Source organism: Rhinoderma darwinii, chromosome 1 (assembly GCF_050947455.1).
Source record: "Rhinoderma darwinii isolate aRhiDar2 chromosome 1, aRhiDar2.hap1, whole genome shotgun sequence".
In the NCBI taxonomy this organism is placed as follows: domain Eukaryota; kingdom Metazoa; phylum Chordata; class Amphibia; order Anura; family Rhinodermatidae; genus Rhinoderma; species Rhinoderma darwinii.
The window spans coordinates 495,564,455-495,586,501 of record NC_134687.1 but is presented as its reverse complement, the minus strand read 5'-3'; the positions used below and the strand labels follow the sequence as shown (position 1 = coordinate 495,586,501).

Below are 22,047 nucleotides of genomic sequence, written 5' to 3'. Positions count from 1 at the left end.
TTCTATATGCAGATTTCAGAGCACACAGGCTCCTTCTTCAGGCAAGTTTACAAATGAACGAACACCCTAAATTGCTGTGAAAAAATTGTCTTCTAGAAGGATTGTCCTTGCAAAGAAAAGTGCAATTCTACCAGGGATTTAAAAAAATTTAAAAACAGTCACAGAAAAATCTGGTCTTGTTCAGGGGAGGTCTACTCAAAAGGTGATATGATGCCTGCTCCATCCTCAGCTACAGTCCCTCGAAGGCACTCTCAGCTGAACTCTCAGGTCCCTCATAGGCACTTTCAGGTCAGATTCGTTTTCTGGCAGATGAGACTGAAAGATCAACTGCCCATTTACACACATCAATTCACATTGTCAAAATTCTATCCAATCATAACAATTTCAGATATGTGTAAAGGCAATTTAAGATTAGTGTAGTACACCAGTAAAGCTGGCCATACACCTTAAATTATGATCGATTGTTTGTACAAGCGATCCGACCATAAACATGCCAGACTAAACTGGCAGATCAGTAAGGGAATTTAAAAAACAAAACAAAAAAAAAACAGAGTGGTCTTGCGTAAAACGGCAAAGGATCGGCAGAATTTGGCCGATCATGCCATACACACGTGTTTTCAGCTGACAAAGGACAAAAAAAATCCAACCGGACCAATCACATATTTGGCAGACTGTAGTCTGCTGTCGGCCATCGTGAAGGAACGTTCGCATATGATTGTCAAACGATCGTCACCCAAAATGGTCAAAATCGTCCATTTAGTCCAACAATTATAATAAGTGTATGGCCAGCTTAAGTAAACAATATCCTGGAAGTGAAACTCATTGACGGCTTATCCTAATAATGGCCTATCCATCAATGCTAAAGGCCGGAAGAACTCCTTCAAATGGTCACTAACTTTTCATCAAACTGCATAAATCAATAGTACAAGCAAGTAGAACATATAACTAGCGATATATCTTATTAGAGAAAAATGCCTTTCTTTCCACTTATGAGGCTCTTTTCCCCCCCACCATTTCTAACTGCACACTCACTCTGAATTTACCGATTTTTCCATTTCTTCAAGACAAGATGGACCCCATAGACGTCATAGACCCCATTAGATGTCTATGGAGAGGAAAGGAGGAGGAGTGAGTTTGAGCAGAGTGAGAAAGAGGCAGACAGTCACATAGAGACGCTGCTGCAGCTTTTATTAAGGGTATGTTCACACGGCCTATTTTCTGGCGTAATGGAGGCGTTTTACGCCTCGAATTACGCCTGAAAAGACGGCTCCAATACGTCGGCAAACATCTGCCCAATGCTTGCAATGGGTCTTACGATGTTCTGTGCAGACGAGCTGTAATTTTACGCCTCGCTGTCAAAATACGGCGCATAAAATTACGGCCGCGTCAAAGAAGTGCAGGACACTTCTTGGGACGTTTTTGGAGCCGTTTTCTCATAGACTCTATTGAAAACAGCTCCAAAAACAGCCGTAAAAAATGCTGCAAAAGCGCAGCGAAACACGCAGCGAAAAACGCGAGTTGCTCAAAAAACATCTGAAAATCAGGATCTGTTTTCCCTTGTAAACAGCTCCGTATTTTCAGACGTATTTTGTTAATCGTGTGAACATACCCTAAGTGTTAGATTTCACCACAATACTGGATTCTCAGCTACAATGCCCAGTACTGCTGTATAATCTCCTCCATTATCCTGATTATATATGTGATAGCTAGAGATATGAGCGTAGTATTCTCCCCTCTATGTGTGCTATGTATAGAAGCAGTTAGCCTCCGCCCACTAGCCCAGGAAAAAAACTGAAAAATAGAAATAGCGCAGGCAGAGGGGAAAACTGCTAAAAAAAATTGCCATATACAAGTCATATAATGGCCAGAAATAGTGTAATTCCTCATGTACACACAGTATGCTTTAAGCTCTTAAGAACAACCACCTTAACTAGCAATACAGTTACAAGATGCTATATACAGTAAAAAGATGGTAAATTCGCAGCAGTGCATAGCATTACATTTATTCATGAGTTGGGAGAGATTTTGAAGGGTATATCTTGGACATTGTTCAAATCATTGACAGTTTTGCTGAAAGCCGTCCAAGGGACATTACTCATGCATGAGACCTATTATGTGGTAATAAGAGAGAGTTAGAATTTGCATTATTTTTTATGAACGAAAAGATTTTCTTATTCTGGCAAGACTAATCATATGACCATTTATCTTAGAAAATACAAAGCATTTGATTGTTATTACAGATCTAATAGTGCATGTGATGGGATAGTAAGGAAACCTTTATACTTCTTTAAAGGGGTTATCCGGAGAGATAAAATTAATGGTGTATCCTTAGAATAGGCCATACATATCTAATCGGTGGGGGTCCGACTCTCGGCCCCACTGGTGGTCAGCTGTTTGAAGGGGCCACGACCCTCGTGAGAGAGCGGCTTCCCTTCAATCCTTTTCACTGCTCCGAAGTGTAAAACGCTGACACACCTGTAGTGATGGTTCACAGTATTACATCCTTCTCCAAGAAGAGCTTATCGGGGGGATGCCGAGAGTCCGATTTTCACCAATCAGACAATGATGGCCTATCCGGAGGACAGGCCATCAATTTGATCTCTGAGGATAACCCCTTGGATTCAAAACATGCAGAGTATCAATTGCCAGAAATCTGCTCTCTTCATCCGGATCATCATTCAAGTCAGTGGAAGCAAATAGAAAGCAGCTTCATAAACACGGCAGGAACTCTGAGGTTTCGGAATGCCAGGGGCGAAAACGTTGTGGAACTCCTTATAATAAATAAAGCTGGGTAGGTTTAGAGAAAACAAGCACGATTTCTGGAATGCAACTTCTACTAAAATTACTGTTCCTATTATATTTGAGGTCTACTGACTGGCCTTTTCAGCCTCTTCTGCTGTTGTATTAGAACGAGCTCACTATATATATATATATAATCAGTTGCAACAAAAAGTAAGTGAATTGGAAACACCCGGATTTCTGGATTCATTGCCAATAAAATGTGGTGTGATTATCTAATAAATAAATAAAAATGACGTCTTTTATGGCGCTGTCTGTTCTAGGAAGTTATTTCCACAACGACAATTAGGCTTATAAGAAAATAGCCCGTGTGAACATACCCTGACCATCTAGAAAGAGTATAAGGGTGAATGACACTCACTTTATGACATAACCATTTAAAGACGACTCTGTTGAGTAGACCTTACTAGATAACTGCACTTGCTCTATGACATCACCATGCAGTTATAGACTAACCGGTCACACAACCTGCTGGAAAAACAGGGGAGATGCACTGGTAGGGTAAGTTTACACAGGGTGGATACACTGCGTAAAGGTACACAGCATATCCGCCTGGCCGCCACAAGGAGTTGCGGCTGAAAAACCACACTAAATTGTGGTGCAGTTTTTCGGCTGGAATTTGTGCTGTGGAAAGCAGAAGCAAAAAAAAAACAAAAAACACGCCCATACTTACCCTCTGACGTCCTGTAGACTCTCCTCCTGGAGTGACGTTTCATCCCATGTGACCGCAGTAGCCAGTGATTTGCTGCAGCGGTCACGTGGGATGAAACATCATCCAAGGAGGCTGGCCTGGACAAAGGAGCACAGAATTCTGGGTAAGAACAAGACTTTCGCAGCTTTTCCGCCGCAAAAATCGCAACATCTGCTATTTGTTGCTAGTTTTACCTCCCCATTGAAAACCCTCAACAAAAAAATCAGCGATTACACAAATACAATTGACATGCTGCGGATTAAAAAAACGTACCACATGTCAATTTCTGAACAGTTTCTCCGCTTATCATTTTATGCAGTGTGTGGATGAGATTTGTTCAAATCTCATCCACTCTGCTGATACTGTATATTATGCTGTGGATATTCCGCAATTAAATATGTTGTGGAAAATACGCAGTATTTACGCTATGTGTGAACTTACCCATATAGAAAAAAGTGGTGCAGGGTAAATAAATGTGGCCTTTGGCCAAAACTGGCATAAATACATTGACAAACCTGCCCCACTGTAGTATGATACCGCACTAGATAGATTGTACCACAGTAACAGAGTCCACCAAAATCACTTTATGGTATCACGATCAAAGACTACCCTGATAAATAGACCACTACACTTTGTAACATTGCCATTCAGTTACAAAAGAGATAGATAGATAGATAGATAGATAGATAGATAGATAGATAGATAGATAGATAGATAGATAGATAGATAGATAGATAGATAGATAGATAGATAGATAGATAGATAGATAGATAGATATGAATGGGGTTTGTAAAAATCCCTGCACATGCTGCAGAATCAACTATCAGTTTGGAACAGATTTTTAGTCCCATAAATGTTTGCAACAAATCTGCCGCCTGTTAACCTTAGAAGAGGACCTCTAGCATATTATATGACACCAGCATGTCTTGTCCGGCTGCCAGAAATGGCCTTGTATTGCATAAAATGACACCAAGCAGCATAAAAAAAAACCTTCTTGCATCTGGGACAGAACGTACCTACAACATCCTCACTATTCAGATAACTTTACAAAAGCATTTTCTTATTACTTAAAAAATATTCCCAAGGGTTAGAGTTATCCACGCACGGACAACTGATGAGCTATCCACAGGATAGGTCATCAGTATATGATCGGTGGGGGTCCAACAGACGGACCCACACCGATCAGCTGCTCCGCCTGCCGGATGTTATGTACGGTATGAAGTATTCGGTGCCGGAAGCAGATGGCTCCGACTACTGCATAGCAGCCATTCTGCAGAACAGCAACTCTGCCCCTATTCACTTGAATAAGGTCAGAGCTGCAGTAATGAGGTACAGCCGCTATTCTGTTACCGGAGCCATCTGCTTCCGGCATGGACATCCAGCGCCCAAAGCCAGCCGGAGCAGCTGACCGGTGCAGGGTCCAGGTGTCGGACCCCCACCTATCAAATACTGATGACCTATCCTGTGGATAGGTCATCAGTTGTCCGTGCGTGGCCAACACCTTTAAGTATTAACAACTTTGCAGAGACATCTTTAAATAAATCCTTTACACCCTCTACTACAACTTGTAATCCCACTGAACCCTACTAAACCACACGTCTCCCCACAAAACCAGCTGTCACTCCAATAAACTCCACAGACCACCCTTTACAACACTAAACCATGCTAATCTGTCTTTAAGCCCAATGAACCCTATTACACTACCTGTCCTCCACCAAACCACCAACTATCCCACATCATCCTATTGAACTTCCAAAATCACCTGTTACCCCACTGAACCCTACTAAACTGCCCTTTACCCCAATGCACCCAACTTAACCACCTGTTCCCCTGCAAAGCTACCCATTACCCCACTAAACCCAACCAAATCACCCGTTCCCCCTATGAATCCTAAAACGTTACCCATCACTATAAAAAACCAACCTACAAATCTAGCAATCACCCCATTGAACACTAAAAGGCCAATCGTTATCCCCCCTACTAAACCATGTGTCATCCCACTGAACCCTAGGAAATTAGCTGTGATCCCACCAAATGATATGAAATTACCTGTCACTCCATTGATCCCTATAAAACTATGTGTCCCCCTTACTGATCCCTACTAGACCACGTGTCATCCCACTGAACCCTACAAACCGACCTGTCACTTCATTGAACGCTACACCATCACCTGTCACTTCACCAGATTCTACACCATCACCTGTCACTTCACCAGATTCTACACCATCACCCGTCACTTCACTACTACATTCTACCCCATCACCTGACAGTTCACCAGATTCTACCCCATCACCTGTCACTACACTCGATACTACACATTTACCTGTCACTACACCGGATTCTACACCATCACCTGTCACTTGACTGAATACTACACCATCACCTGTCACTTCACTAGATTCTACACCATCACCTGTCACTTCACCAGATTCTACACCATCACCTGTCACTTGACTGAATACTACACCATCACCTGTCACTTGACTGAATACTACACCATCACCTGTCACTTCACCAGATTCTACTCCATCACCTGTCACTTCAACAGATTCTACCCCATCACCTGTCACTACACTGGATTCTACACATTTACCTGTCACTTCACCGGATTCTACACCATCACCTGTCACTTCACCAGATTCTACCCCATCACCTGTCACTTCACCGGATTCTACACCATCACCTGTCACTTCACCAGATTCTACACCATCACCTGTCACTTCACTAGATTCTACACCATCACCTGTCACTTCACCAGATTCTACCCCATCACCTGTCACTTGACTGAATACTACACCATCACCTGTCACTTCACTAGATTCTACACCATCACCTGTCACTTCACCAGATTCTACCCCATCACCTGTCACTTGACTGAATACTACACCATCACCTGTCACTTCACTAGATTCTACCCCATCACCTGTCATTTCACCAGATTCTACCCCATCACCTGTCATTTCACCAGATTCTACCCCATCACCTGTCACTTCACCAGATTCTACCCCATCACCAGTCACTTCACCAGATTCTACCCCATCACCTGTCACTTCAACAGATTCTACCCCATCACCTGTCACTACACTGGATTCTACACATTTACCTGTCACTTCACCGGATTCTACACCATCACCTGTCACTTCACCAGATTCTACACCATCACCTGTCACATCACTAGATTCTACACCATCACCCGTCACTTCACTACTACATTCTACCCCATCACCTGACAGTTCACCAGATTCTACCCCATCACCTGTCACTACACTCGATACTACACATTTACCTGTCACTCCACCGGATTCTACACCATCACCTGTCACATCACTACATTCTACACCATCACCTGTCACTTCACTACATTCTACACCATCAGCTGTCACTTCACTACATTCTACACCATCATCTGTCACTTCACTACATTCTACACCATCACCTGTCACTTCACTACATTCTACACCATTACCTGTCACTTGACTGGATACTACACCATCACCTGTCACATTACTAGATTCTACAACATCACCTGTCACTTCACCAGATTCTACAACATCACCTGTCACTTCACTACAACATTCTACACCATCACCTGTCACTTCACCAGATTCTACCCCATGACCTGTCACTTCACCGGATTCTACACCATCACCTGTCACTTCACCGGATTCTACACCATCACCTGTCACTTCACTACATTCTATACCATCACCTGTCACTTCACTACATTCTATACCATCATCTGTCAATGAACTAGATTCTACACGTTCACCTGTCAATTCATTGTACTCTACACTGTCCCGTCACTTCTTTGGACCCTACACCGTCACGTGTCATTTCTTTGGACCCTACACTGCCACCTGTCACTTCACCAGATTCTACGCCATCACCTGTCACTTCACTACTACATTCTACGCCATCACCTGTCACTATACTCGATACTACACATTTACCTGTCACTCCACCGGATTCTACACCATCACCTGTCACATCACTACATTCTACATCATCACCTGTCACTTCACTACATTCTACACCATCAGCTGTCACTTCACTACATTCTACACCATCAGTTGTCACTTCACTACATTCTACACCATCATCTGTCACTTCACTACATTCTACACCATCACCTGTTACTTCACTACATTCTACACCATTACCTGTCACTTGACTGGATACTACACCATCACCTGTCACATTACTAGATTCTACAACATCACCTGTCACTTCACCAGATTCTACAACATCACCTGTCACTTCACTACAACATTCTACACCATCACCTGTCACTTCACCAGATTCTACCCCATGACCTGTCACTTCACCGGATTCTACACCATCACCTGTCACTTCACCAGATTCTACCCCATCACCTGTCACTTAACTGGATTCTACACCATCACCTGTCACTTAACTGGATTCTACACCATCACCTGTCACTTCACTACATTCTATACCATCACCTGTCACTTCACTACATTCTATACCATCACCTGTCAATTCATTGGACTCTACACTGTCCCGTCACTTCTTTGGACCCTACACCGTCACGTGTCATTTCTTTGGACCCTACACTGCCACCTGTCACTTCACCAGATTCTACGCCATCACCTGTCACTTCACCAGATTCTACGCCATCACCTGTCACTTCACCGGATTCTACACCATCACCTGTCACTTCACCAGATTCTACGCCATCACCTGTCACTTCACTACATTCTATACCATCACCTGTCAATGAACTAGATTCTACACGATCACCTGTCAAGTCATTGGACTCTACACTGTCCCCTGTCACTTCTTTGGACCCTACACCGTCACCTGTCACTTCACCAGATGCTACCCCATCACCTGTCACTTCAGCGGATTCTACACCATCACCTGTCACTTCACCACATTCTACACCATCACCTGTCACTGAACTAGAATCTACACTATCACCTGTCAATTCATTGGACTCTACACTGTCCCCTGTCACTTCTTTGGACCCTACACTGTCACATCACTGGACTCTACAACGTTACCTGTCACTTCATTGGACCGTACACCGTCACCTGTCACTTCACTCGATTCTACCCCATCACCTGTCACTTCATTGAACCATACACCATTACCTGTCACTTCACCGGAAACTACATCATCACCTGTCACTTCACTACATTCTACATCATCACCTGTCACTTTGTTACATTATATACCATCACCTGTCACTTCACAGGATTCTACACCATGACCTGTCACTTCACTGGATTATACACAATCACCTGTCAATTCATTGGACTCTACACTGTCCCCTGTCACTTCTTTATACCGTACACCGTCACTTCACTAGATTCTACAACATCACCTGTCACTACATTGGACCCTTAACCATCATCTGTCATTCACTATATTCTACACATCACCTGTCACTTCATTTGACCCTACACCATCACCTGTCAGATCGCAGTGTCACCCGTCAGACACACCACTACCTTGGCGGTCTGTCACCCACACTGGTTGGTACATCACACTTACCTGTAATAAGACAGCAGACCATTACTCAACACAAACCAGCGTCTCTGATATCCCTTTAGATAGTTGGTCCATTTGAACAGCCAGCCTTTGTACGTGTCAGGTCCGGGGGTGGCAGTGGTGCCCGGGACGGCGGACCCTGAAATACTCATGTCTGACTCCAGAGCTCACCGCACTGATCAGCGGACGAGACAGACAAGGCAAGCGGAGAGGAGGGAAACTAACCCGCTAGAGCCAGCAGCGGCCGCTGTCCCCACAGACCAGCTCCGAAGGGGGGCGGTGACAAAGATTCCGACACACCCCCTCCACCACATGACTCCTGGAGACGCGGGCATCAAAACAGATATGTCACATGACTGGCTGTGATCTCGGCGTGTCCTCGCGGGATGAAGAGGAATAGTCACGTGGTGGAATGGTGAGCGAGATGGCTACAGTTCCTAATATACAGAGCTATGGGTGATGCTGCGACTTGTGGTCACATAACGTGAGGCTGCTTCACTATCTCCCAGGGCTCCGGTTTACATAGGCTTTAGCGATTTCTGATTGTAAAATTTTCTGTTACTTATTTTCTTTGGACTAGTTTGGCTAAATGTTCTCCATTGATCTGATAATGAATGTTGACATTCTCGCCCCACAACATATAGGTCAATTCAACCCCTTAATGACCAGACTATTTTGGACCTTAATGACCAAGCTATTTTTTAAGTTTTTCAATCGTCGCATTCCAAGAGCTATAACCTTATTTTTGCGTCGACATAGCTGTATAAGGTCTTGTTTTGTGCGGGACAAGTTGTACTTTTTAATAGCACCATTTTGAGGTACATATTATTTGTTGATTAACTTTTTTTTTGGGGGGAATAGAAAAAAATCTGAAATTTCGCCACTCTTTTTTTGCGTCCTAAATCTACGACGTTTACCGTGTGGTATAAATAACACAATAACTTTATTCAGCGGGTTGTTACGATTGCAACGATACCAAATTTGTATAGTTTTTGTATGTTTTACTACCTTTACACAGTAAAAACACTTTTTTTTTCAAAATTATTTGTTTTTGTGTCTCCATATTTGAAGAGCCGTAACGTTTTTATTTTTTCGCCGATGCGGTTGTATGAGGGCTTTTTTTTTGCGGAACGACTTGTCGTTTTTATTGGTACCATTTTGGAGTAGATGCGACTTTTTGATCACTTTTTATCACATTTTTTTAAAGTCCGTATTCACAGAAAACAGCAATTTTTCCATAGTTTTTTATTTTTTTTTACGGCGTTCACCGTGCGGGTTAAATAATGTAATAGATTTATAGTCGGGGTCGTTACGGACGCGGCGATACCAAATTTGTGTAACTTTTTAACTTTATTTAGTTTTTTTAATAGTAAAGCATTTTGTAAGGGGAAAAGCTGGGTTTTTCATTTTTTTTCACATTTTTTTTTAAATTAACTTTATTAAACATTTTTTTTACTTTTTTACTAGTCCCATTAGGGGACTTCACTATGCGATTCTGCGATCGCATTTATAATACACTGCAATACTTTTGTATTGCAGTGTATTACTGCCTGGCCGTTTAACACGGACAGGCATCTGCTAGGTCATGCCTCCGGCATGATCTAGCAGGCATTCACTCCAGGCAGCCTGGGGGCCTTTATTAGACCCCCGGCTGCCATTGGAGACACAGACACTCGGCGATCGTATCGCCGGGTGTCGGTGGGGGAGAGAGGGAGCTCCCTCCCTCTCTCCAAAACCACTCAGATGCGGTGCTCGCTATTGAGCACCGCATCTGAGGGGTTAAACGTGTGAGATTGATACTAATATCGATCTCACACGGCAGAGCAGGGACGCTCTCAGCTGCCTCTAGCAGCTGAGAGCAGGGAGATCTGACAGTTCCCTGCTCTGTTTACTTATTCCGATGCCGCGACGTAAAAAGTCTATGGCATCGGAATAAGGCCCGTTAGTGACCAACGTAGAAACACGATGGGTCGGTCACTAACAGGTTAATGAACCATTATCAAAACAGTGAGAAATGTCCAATATTTATTTAAACATAAAGGTATATTGTTACATGAACACAGGCAATGCAACTTATTTATGAAATTATGGGAATTTTTTTTCTACATTCACATAAGGGTATGTGCACACACACTAATTACGTCCGTAATTGACGGACGTATTTCGGCCGCATGTCCCGGACCGAACACAGTGCAGGGAGCCGGGCTCCTAGCATCATACTTATGTACGACGCTAGGAGTCCCTGCCTCTCAGTGGAACTACTGTCCCGTACTGAAAACATGATTACAGTACGGGACAGTTGTCCTGCAGAGAGGCAGGGACTCCTAGCATCGTATACAACTATGATGCTAGGAGCCCGGCTCCCTGCACTGTGTTCGGTCCGGGACTTGCGGCCGAAATACGTCCGTCAATTACGAACGTAATTAGTGTGTGTGCACATACCCTAACAGTGATAAAAAACGGCTATTACAAGCTGATCAACTCTGTTTTTCATAGCCGTTTTGCATCCGTGTGTCTCCAAATTTTTATCTATTTCCAGTCTGTCAGTTTTTAATGGCCGTTTGTCATCTGTTCGCCATCCATTTTTCATGGCCGTTAAAAAAAAAGTGATGGATTTAATTTTTCAGGATTTTTTGTCCAAACCCCCTGAAAACACCACCATGCCCATGTAGTACATAGTGCTGCAATGCCCCTATAGATAGTGTCGTCACAGTGCCCATTGTAGATAGTGCCAGTGCCCACATAGTGTCACAGTGCCCATGTAGATAGCGCCACACACCCCCTGTTGATAGCGCTACAAACACCCCATCCTGTGGACAGTGCTGCACCCCCTCCCCTGTAGATAGGGCCGTTGGATTGCCGACACCCTGGCCGGAGATTAAGCTCCAGGAGGATCCCCTGACGTCACTGTCCATATATGGATAGTGACTGCAGGGGCTCCTCCAGAAGCGGAATCACTGGCCAGGGCTTTGGCAATGCTCTGGCCGGGGATTCTGCTCCAGGATGATCCCCTGACACGTCATATATGGACAGTGACAAGAGGAGCTCTCTAGGAGCCAAATCCCTGGCAAGAGCGTTGCCGATGCTCTGGCTAGGAACTGCGGCATCTCAAAGCCCCTAACGTAACATATGGACAGGGATGTCAATGGCTTTCCCAAGACAGGAGTCCCTGGCCAGAGAGCTTGCGATGTTCTGACCGGGGACTCCATAGTTGAAAGCCCTGACATCACTGTCCATATATGGACAGTGATATCAAGGGCTTGCCCGGCTCAGTCCTCTTGTGAGGGCAAGGATCAGTTTTTTGAGTTCTATGGGGACCATTTGGCCGTGAAAACGGCCAAAAATAGGAGTTGTCCTATTTTTTGACGGCCAGTATTCATGGGCCGTTAATGAAGCGGCCGTGTGAATACAGCCATAGAACTACATTGTTCTGAAAACGACTTTGTGACGGCCGTTTTTCCCTGTCGTGTGAATGTAGAGTTAACCAAAAAATGTACTTCTAAGGCACTGTTCACATCATGTTGTACAGCCTGTCTGAGGTATACTTCATGAGGACTCCCGACATATACCTCCAACGGAAGGCTGCAACGTATTCCACTGTATAGGCATACAGTGGGATACGTCACCCATACAGCCCCCTCTCTATGACAATACTGCCAATATATCCCCTATGTACATTCAAAACTTTTACAGAATCTCTCACACGACAGGGTCCCGCCCGAGCCCGAGTGTCGGCCAATAAAATCGCCCGTTTTTCCCGGCCGGTTTGCATTGGTTTTGCATCCGTTCTGGGCCGGGCATATCTGGACAGTGACATCAGGGGCAACTCCTGAAGGGGAATCCCCGTGTGTTCGGGGATTCCGCTTCAGGAGTTTCCCCTGATGTCACTGCCCAGATATGGACAGAGACATCAAGCGCTCTGTCCAGGAGCGGAATCCCCGAAAACACGGGGATTCCGCTCCTTCAGGGAGCTAAAGTGGGACTAGCACATAGCAGAGCAGGGAGATACCTCCCCGCTCTGCTATAGTGGCGTCGCTACAGTAGTAGCAGCCGCAGCAGCTGCTAGCGGCGCCATCGGCCATGGAAGGTGTCGCCTGGCCAGGGCGCTTTTAAAACAAGCAGGGGAAGGGAGCCAGCGCAGTGCTCCCTTCCACCTGCTGTACACCCCGACCCTGCCACACAGTGTATCTCCAGCGTAGCCATTCGTCCTAATGGCATCAACTCCTCCTCCTCACATGCACTCTGCGCTGTGAGGAGGGAGCGGGCGACGGAATACATGGCCATCACTCGGGACACATTCCGATGATGGCCGTGTATTACCCGGCCCCATAGACTTCTATGGGGGCCGGGTAAACGGCCGAAAATAGGACATGTCCCATTTTTTGACGGCCAGGTTTCCCGGGCCGTCAAAAAAATCGGTCGTGTGAATAGCCCCATTAGGGGTATATTGTTCCTACAGCAGCCGGGTGACGGCCGTTTTATGAACGGCCGTCACCCGGCCGGGAAACCCTGTCGTGTGAATAAGGGCTTACATTGAACTATGCAAAGACTAACATTTGTTGATGTGTATACTGTATATTTAAAGGCTATGTAAACCTTTGGGGGAGCACTTTTTTTTTAATGTACATATTTTCTGATAAAAAAACATATTTGTAATTGACTTAAAGGGGTTTTCCAATACTTTTTTTTATTTTTTAAATCAATGCAATGTTCCTCTATTAAGATATTCGTGCACTCTGTCTAGCTTTTTCTTGATAATAAATGGTTTTAGTAACATTACTCCCTATTGTTTACCTGGAGAGGTTTGTTTTGCTCAGTAAGTTCATTCCTCTTCTCTTCCTGTGTTTCTCCTCCCTGCATGCACTGCTCTAGTCCCAGCATGCAATGTGCATGCAGCAGTGCACTTGCTCCGCCTACTACACCCAGCTCTACTAACTTCTGCAATCCCAGTCTTCATTTTGGTGCTCTCATTCTATTACTGCTAGCACAAGCTGAAATCACTGGATATCTGCGTTTTTAAACAACACTGACCCTATATGATGATACGTAAAGTTTGGTCTTTATAATTATACGTTTTCTAAATGTATATTAACTGTTTATACAGTCTTAGTTTTAAATACTGTATTTTATATATATATATATATATAAAATAAAAAAAATTGAATTCTAACATGTGAATTGGGATAAGAGGAGCAATACCTGTGGATCGCCGCTGCATCCTGTGTCGGAGATTCACAGTGAGCAAGAAAAAACTAAAGGGAAGCAGCGCTCCTAACTAGCCATCGATGAAAAATAATTCCCCTTCATGTAACTCTGCTACCTGTCAACTGAAAAGTCATCCACCACAGGGAAAAATGTTAGTCCATCATGTCTGATTCCCAGGTGTTTCTTTGCGGTACTCCTCTGTGTGGAAACATTTTTCACTCTGGCAACTGATTTTTCCATTGACAGGTAGCAGAGTTACACAACAGGAAAACAAATTCCCCATCATGTAACTCTGCTACCTGTGAACTGAAAAGTCATCGGCTGTTTGAAGGGGGTGCACCGCTCGTATAAGCGCTGCTTCCCCTTACTTCATCACACTGTGAATCGCTAACTAGTTCGTATAGAAGCGAAGTATTGCCTAATTATTTTTTTGGGGCTTCCAGTTCAGTTCTGAAGTGGCTTTGAGGGGCCTATATATTAGACACCCCTATGAAACACGACATTTTAGAAACTAGACCCCTCAAAGTATTCACAACAGCATTTAGAAAGTTTATGCACAAAATGTTTTACCAGAGAAACGCAACTCAATACTTATTGTCCAGATTCTGCAGTAGAAATATCCCACATGTGGCCCTCGGGCGGTAATGGACTGAAGCACCGGCCTCAGAAGCAAAGGCGCACCTAGTGGATTTTGAGGCCGCCTTTTTATTAGGCACCATGTCCGGTTTGAATAGGTCTTGTGGTACCAAAATAGTGGAAACCCCCAAAAGGTGATCCCATTTTGGAAACTAGACCACTTGAGGAATACATTGTAGTTTTCTTGGGGTGCATGCAGCTTTTTGATCAGTTTTTATTCTATTTTTAAGTGGCGCGGTGACTAAAAAACAGCAATTCTATTGTTTTTTAATTCTATTTTTGTTACAGCGTTCACCGTGCGCTATAAATGACATATTCACTTTATTCTATGGGGCGATACGATTAGGGCTCATTTACACGAGCGTATTATACGTTTTTGCAACGCGCGTCGCAGGGACCTATGTTACTCTATGGGGCCGTGCAGACAGGTACGTGATTTTCACGCAGCGTATGTCCGCTGCGTGAAACGCACGACGTCCTATATTTGTGCGCTGTTCGCGCATCACGCACCCATTGAAGTCAATGGGTGTGTGAAAACCACGCATGTCGCACGGAAGCAATTCCGTGGGACGCGCGTGATTCACGCAACAGCACTGTAAAGGATGAATGAAAACAGAAAAGCACCACGTTCTTTTCTGTTTACAAACATCCAAACGGAGTGTCATAATGATGGCGGCTGCGCGAAAAGCACGCAGCCGCGCATCATAAAGGGCTGACACACGGAGCTGTTAAGTGCTTTTTGCGCACGCAAAACGCCGCGCTTTTTGCTTGCACAAAACGCACACGCTCGTGTAAACTCGGCCTTACGGTGACACCAGATGTTTATAGTTTTTTTATGTCTTATGGCGTTTGCACAATAAAATAAGTTTTGTAAAAAATCATTCACTTTTTGTTACCTTATTCTAAGAGCCAGAACTTTATAATTTTTCCATCAATAAAGCCGTGCGAGGACTTATTTTTTGCGTAACGAACTGTAGTTTCGATCAGGACCATTTTTCGGTAAATGCAACTTTTTGATCTATTTTTAATACATTTTTTGGGAGGTGAAGTGACCAAACAATTGTGATTTTGGTACGGTATATTATTATTTTCTTTTACGGCGTTCACCGCGCGGGATAAATAACGAAATAATTTTGTAGTTCAGGCCGTTACGGACGCGGCGATACCAATTATGTATCGTTTATTTATATATTTTTATTAATAAAAAAGGACTGATAAGGGAAAAAAAGGGGGATTTTTTTAACTTTTAATTTCTTATTTTTACACATCTTTTTTAACTTTTTTTTTTACTTTATTACTTTGTCCAACTAGGGGACTTGAGGGCAGGAGGCCCTGATCGCTATTCTAATACACTGCACTACATCCGTAGTGCAGTGTATTAGAACTGTCAGCTATTCACTGACAGCAAGCATAGTGGGTCCTGACTTTGTCAGGACCCACTAGGCTTCCGTCGATGGCATAGCCGGACGCCTTTGTTTGGTGTCCGGTTGCCATAGTAACCATCGCCGGCCGCTATCGTGTAGCAGGCCGGCGATGGTAACTTAACCCCTAAAAACCCGCGATCTCTATAGAACGCCGCTTTTAAGGGGTTAGACAGCGGGGACACAGCGATCGGTCCCCGCTGTAGGAGCTGCGGCAGCTGCTGTACGAGACAGCAGCTGTCACAGCTCCTGCACCTGTCGGGAAGACGGCCGAAACGGCCGTTATTCCTGCAACTTATACACACCGCTACACACCTTCAACCTTGCGCATGCGCAGTGTAATATACACGGCCGCTGAAGACGCAGCCACATAATTTCACAGAGCATGCGCGGTGGAGTGTGTTCACCACGCATGCTCTAATTCAATAAAGAAGCACGTGGTACGGTTACGTCATTTTTGACGTAACCGTACAGTGTGAAAGCCGGAAACCGGAAGCAAGGCAGAAGACCAAATGGACGGGTCTGCACAGGAAGTGCAGATTTTGCATTGCTAAGGGGACGGCGACGGAGGAGGATATACGACGCTACAGCCATCTGATGAAACGTAAGTACATTGGAAAGTTATATCTTTTTCATTGTTTTATTTAAATAAATGTAATTTTTTAGTTCCGGAATACCCCTTTAATCATATTAACCCATAGAATAAAGTTAACATGTCATATTTACTGCACGGTGAACGTCGTAAAAACAAAACCCAAAAAACAATGAAGAAATCACTTCTTTTTTTTTTCCCATTCCACCCCACAATTTTTTTTTTTTAAGTTTCCAAGTACATTATTCGGTACATTAAATAGCGCTATTAAAAACAACTCAATCTACAAAAGACAAAGCCTCATGCAACTATGTAGAGGAAAAAATAAAAAAGTTCTGCCTTTTGGAAGGCATGGAGGGAAAAACGAGACTAAAAACCGAAAAATTTCTTATATATATATATCTATCTCTCCTTGGTTACACACTACAAACAAACGCTGTGTGGTTTGAAATATCCCCTGATTCTTAGGGAATGTTCACACGGTCTATTTACGGACGTAAGTTGGGCGTTTTAACCCCCGAATTACGGCTTGAAAGCGTTGACAAACATCTGCCCATTGAATGCAATGGGCTGACGTTTGTCTGTTCACACGAGGCGAATATTTACGCACCGCTGTCAAAAGACGGCGCGTAAATAGATGCCCGCGCCAAAGAAGTGTCATGTCACTTCTTCAGACGTAAATGGAGCCGTTTTCCATGGACTCCATGGAAAACCAGCTCCAGTTACGTCCGTAATGGACGCGGCGTTCAAGCGCCTGCACATGCCGTTACGGCTGAAATGACGGGGCTGTTTTCTCCTGAAAACATCCCCGTAATTTCAGCCGTTACGGATGCTGCCGTGTGAACATACCCTTACTAACATACATTTTGTAAAATACCTGACCAGCTATTTGAATGTGGCACTTTTGCCTACTTAAAGGCTATGTACAACTTTGAAATCTTTATTTATTTATTTATTTTTAATAAATATGTCTATCAGTGTGTTTGGTGCAACTTTCTAAATACTTTTTATTAAAAAATATTTGTACTTTTTGAGATACAGCTGCTTTGTATTCTGTATACAGAGCAGTTGAATCCTGTATCCGTAGTATCGAAATGTTACCGATCACATCTAAAAGCGGATCCTGCATTTTAGAGACACGTAGGACCCGCTGTCACTGAGCCTGTCCGTCCCGCAGACCTGCCGGATTTCTGATACAGCTGCTCTGTATAGAGGATACAAAGCAGCTGCATCTCAAAAAGTATCAATAATTTTTAATACAAAGTATTTTGAAAGTTGCACCAATCTGATTTTTATATATATATATATATATATATATATATATATATATATATATATATATACACACACACACACACACACACACACACACACACACACTTAAAGGTGTACATAGCCTTTAAATAATGTCCCAGTTGAGTACTGCAGAAACATGTTTTGTTTTTTTTCCTTTTCCAGTCCGATTCCTAATGCTGTTTACATGTTGATTTTCTTACTGCATCTTTGTATACATTCTTTTTATGTGTAAGTAAGAAAATCTGTGATCGCAGAAGCCTTTTTTTAACCCCTTCCCTCTTTAGCCACTTTTGACCTTCCTGACAGGGCCTCATTTTTCAAATCTGACATGTGTCACTTTATGTGGTAATAACTCCGGAATGCTTTCACCTATCCAAGCGATTCTGAGATTGTTTTCTCGTGACACATTGGACTTTATGTTACTGGCAAAATTTGCTCGATATGTTCAGTATTTAATTGTGAAAAACACCAAAATTTAGCGAAAAATTGCAAAAATTAGCATTTTTCTCAATTTAAATGTATCTGCTTGTAAGACAGGCAGTTATAATACACAAAATTGTTGCTAATTAACATCCCCCATATGTCTACTTTAGATTGGCATCGTTTTTTGAACATCCTTTTATTTTTCTATGACCTCACAAGGCTTAGAACTTTAGCAGCAATTTCTCACATTTTCAAGAAAATTTCAAAAGGCTATTTTTACAGGGGCCAGTTCAGTTGTGAAGTGGTTTTGAGGGCCTTATATATTAGAAACCCCAAAAAAGTCACCCCATTTTAAAAACTTCACCCCTCAAAGTATTCAAAACAGCATTTAGAAAATGTCTTAACCCTTTAAACATTTCACAGGAATTAAAGCAAAGTAGAGGTGAAATTTACAAATTTCATATTTTTCTGCAGAAATACATTTTTAATACAATTTTTTTTATAACACAGAAGGTTTTACCAGAGAAATGCAACTCAATATTTGTTGCCCAGTTTTTGCAGTTTTAGGAAATATCCCACATGTGGCCGTAGCGTGCTACTGGACTGAAACACCGGCCTCAGAAGCAAAGGAGCACCTAGTGGATTTTGGGGCCTTATTTTTGTTAGAATATATTTTAGGCACCATGTCAGGTTTGAAGGGCTCTTGCGGTGCCAAAACAGTCAAAATCCCCCAAAAGTGACCCCATCTGGGAAACTAGACACCTCAAGGAAATTATCTAGGGGTGTAGTGAGCATTTTCACCGCACAGGTTTTTTACAGAAATTATTGGAAGTAGGCCGTGAAAATTAAAATCAACATTTCTTCAAAGAAAATGTAGGTTTAGCGATTTTTTTTCTCATTTCCACAAGGACTAAAGGAGAAAAAGCACCGCAAAATTTGTAAAGCAATTTCTCCCGAGTAAAACAATACCTCACATGTGGTAATAAACGGTTGTTTGGAGACACGGCGTGGCTGAGAAGGGAAAGAGCGCCATTTGGCTTTTGGAGTTCACATTTAGCAGGAATGGTTTGCGGAGGCCATGTCACATTTACAAAGCCCCTGAGGGGACAAAACAGTGAAAACCCCAAACAAGTGACCCCATTTTGGAAACTATACCCCTTGAGGAAATTATCTAGGGGTATAGTGAGCATTTTGACCCCACAGGTTTTTTGCAGAAATTTTTGCAAGTAGGCTGTGAAAATGAAAATCTACATTTTTTCAAATAAAATGTAGGTTTAGCTAATTTTTTTTCATTTCCACAAGGACTAAAGGAGAAAAATCACCATAAAATTTGTAAAGAAATTTCTCCCGAGTAAAACAGTACCCCACATGTGGTAATAAACGGCTGTTTGGACACACGGCGAGGCTGAGAAGGGAAAGAGCGCCATTTGGCTTTTGGAACTCAAATTTAGCAGGAATGGTTTGCGGAGGCCATGTTACATTTACAAAGCCCCTGAGGGGACAAAACAGTGGAAACCCCCCACAAGTGACCCCATTTTGGAAACAACACCCATTGAGGAAATTATCTAGGGGTATAGTGAGCGATTTGACACCACAGTTTTTTTGCAGAAATTATTGGAAGTAGGCCCTGAAAATAATAATCTACATTTTTTCAAAGAAAATGTAGGTTTAGCTAATTTTTTCTCATTTCCAGAAGGACTAAAGGAGAAAAAGCACCACAAAATTTGTAAAGCAATTTCTCCCGAGTAAAACAATACCCCACATGTGGTAATAAACGGCTGTTTGGACACACGGCAGGGCTTAGAAGGGAAAGAGCACTATTTGACTTTTTGAGATCACATTTAGCAGGAATGATTTGCGGAGGCCAGGTCACATTTGCAAAGCCCCTGAGGGGACAAAACAATGAAAACGCCCAAAAAGGGACTCCATTTAGGAAACTACACCTCTTGAAGAATGCATCTAGGGGTGTAGTGAGCATTTTGACCCCACAGATGTTTCATAGAATTTATTAGAATTAGGCAGTGAAAATAAAAACAGTCCTTTTTCTTCAATAAGACGTAGCTTTAGCGCAAATTTTTTCATTTTCTCAACAAATAAAGGAAAAAAAGAACCCAACATTTGTAAAGCTATTTCTCCCGAGTACGGCAATACCCCATATGTGGTCATAAACTGCTGTTTGGGCAAACGGCAGGGCTCAGAAGGGAAGGACCGCCATTTGGAGTGCAGATGTTGCTGGATTGGTTTCTGGGCACCTGTGGGCCCAAAACAGTGGAAACCCCCCAGAAGTGACCCCATTTTGTAAACTACACCCCTCAATGCATTTACCAAGGGGTGTAGTAAGCATTTTAACCCTGCAGGTGTTTTGTAGAAATTAGTGTGCGCTCAATGTTGCAGAGTGAAAATGGGATTTTTTTCCATAGATATGCCAATATGTGGTGCCCGGCTTGTGCCACCATAACAAGACAGCTCTCTAATTATTATGCGGTGTTTCCCGGTTTTAGAAACACCCTACATGTGGCCCTAATCTTTTGTCTGGACATATGACAGGGCTCAGAAGTGAAGAGTACCATGCGGAGTGGAGGCCTAATTTGGCGATTTACAAAGTATTGGTTCACAACTGCAGAGGCTCAGATGTGAAATAATAAAAAGAAACCCCTGATAAGTGACCCCATTATGGAACAGCACCCCTCAAGGCATTTATTAAGGGGTGTAGTGAGCATTTTCACCCCACAGGTCTTTTCCATAAATGAATGCGCTGCGGATGGTGCAAATTAAAAATTTATATTTTTCCCTAGATATGCCATTCAGTGGCAAATATGTCATGCCCAGCTTATGACGCTGGAGACACACACCACAAAAATTGTTAAAAGGGTTCTCACGGGTATGACGGTGCCATATATGTTGAAGGAAACTGCTGTTTGGGCACGCTGTAGGGTTCAGGGCCGAGGGAGCACCATTTGGCTTTTGGAGAGCGGATTTTGCTTGGTACTATATTTGTTTGAGTATTGCTGGTGTTTTATAATGTGGGGGTACATGTAAGTGGGGCGGAGTATATAAGGGGCATAGTCAGGTGGTATAAAAAAATAAAAATAATCCATAGATGTGTGTTACGCTGTGAAGCAATCCTTTCTGCACAGGCCGGTGTCGCACTGATAAATGGTGTCATTTCTTATCCCCCTTTTGGTCCACACTCCGCGCCTTTGTAGTTTGGGGAATTTTGCTGGGAAAGTATTATCCTGGTATAATACGGGCACCGTCGCTTCCATCGGATATGATTGGGCCCTCCCTTCCTGGTTCCCTAATTTTAGGTCCTTGATAAATCGCCTCTTGAAACAGAAGAAATGTTCTCCTCGGGCACAACTGCATATTTTTTTATTTCCTGACTTATTGGAGCCATAACTAATTTTATTTTTCATAGACGTAGCGGTATGAGGGCTGGTTTGTTGCGGGACGAGCTGTAGTTATTATTG

The 22,047-nt window shown here is 43.1% G+C and overlaps 2 protein-coding genes and 1 long non-coding RNA gene across 4 annotated transcripts in view; 1 reads left to right on the top strand and 2 right to left on the bottom strand.

Moving 5' to 3' along the window:
- Positions 1-9,402, bottom strand: part of OSBP2 (oxysterol binding protein 2) — a 385,374-nt gene extending 375,972 nt beyond the window's left edge. Inside the window, exon 1 of the mRNA XM_075835587.1 lies at positions 9,008-9,402. Within this exon, the coding sequence (XP_075691702.1) occupies positions 9,008-9,156 (149 nt within the window). The 5' untranslated portion in view covers positions 9,157-9,402. The remainder of the gene's footprint in view (positions 1-9,007) is intronic.
- Positions 1,988-5,696, bottom strand: LOC142659476 (uncharacterized). Its single transcript, XR_012850334.1, has 2 exons — positions 5,661-5,696; positions 1,988-2,108 (listed from the first exon to the last, which is right to left on the bottom strand). It is a non-coding gene; the product is annotated as an uncharacterized LOC142659476 (long non-coding RNA).
- DUSP18 (dual specificity phosphatase 18) overlaps positions 9,342-22,047 on the top strand; it is a 35,646-nt gene continuing 22,940 nt past the window's right edge. Inside the window, exon 1 of one of the 2 annotated variants that reach the window (XM_075835609.1) lies at positions 9,342-9,419. The gene's annotated coding sequence lies outside the window, so the exon portion shown is untranslated. Of the gene's footprint in view, positions 9,420-9,441; positions 9,489-22,047 lie in introns of those variants that run through there. The other variant, XM_075835618.1, reaches the window with a different exon arrangement.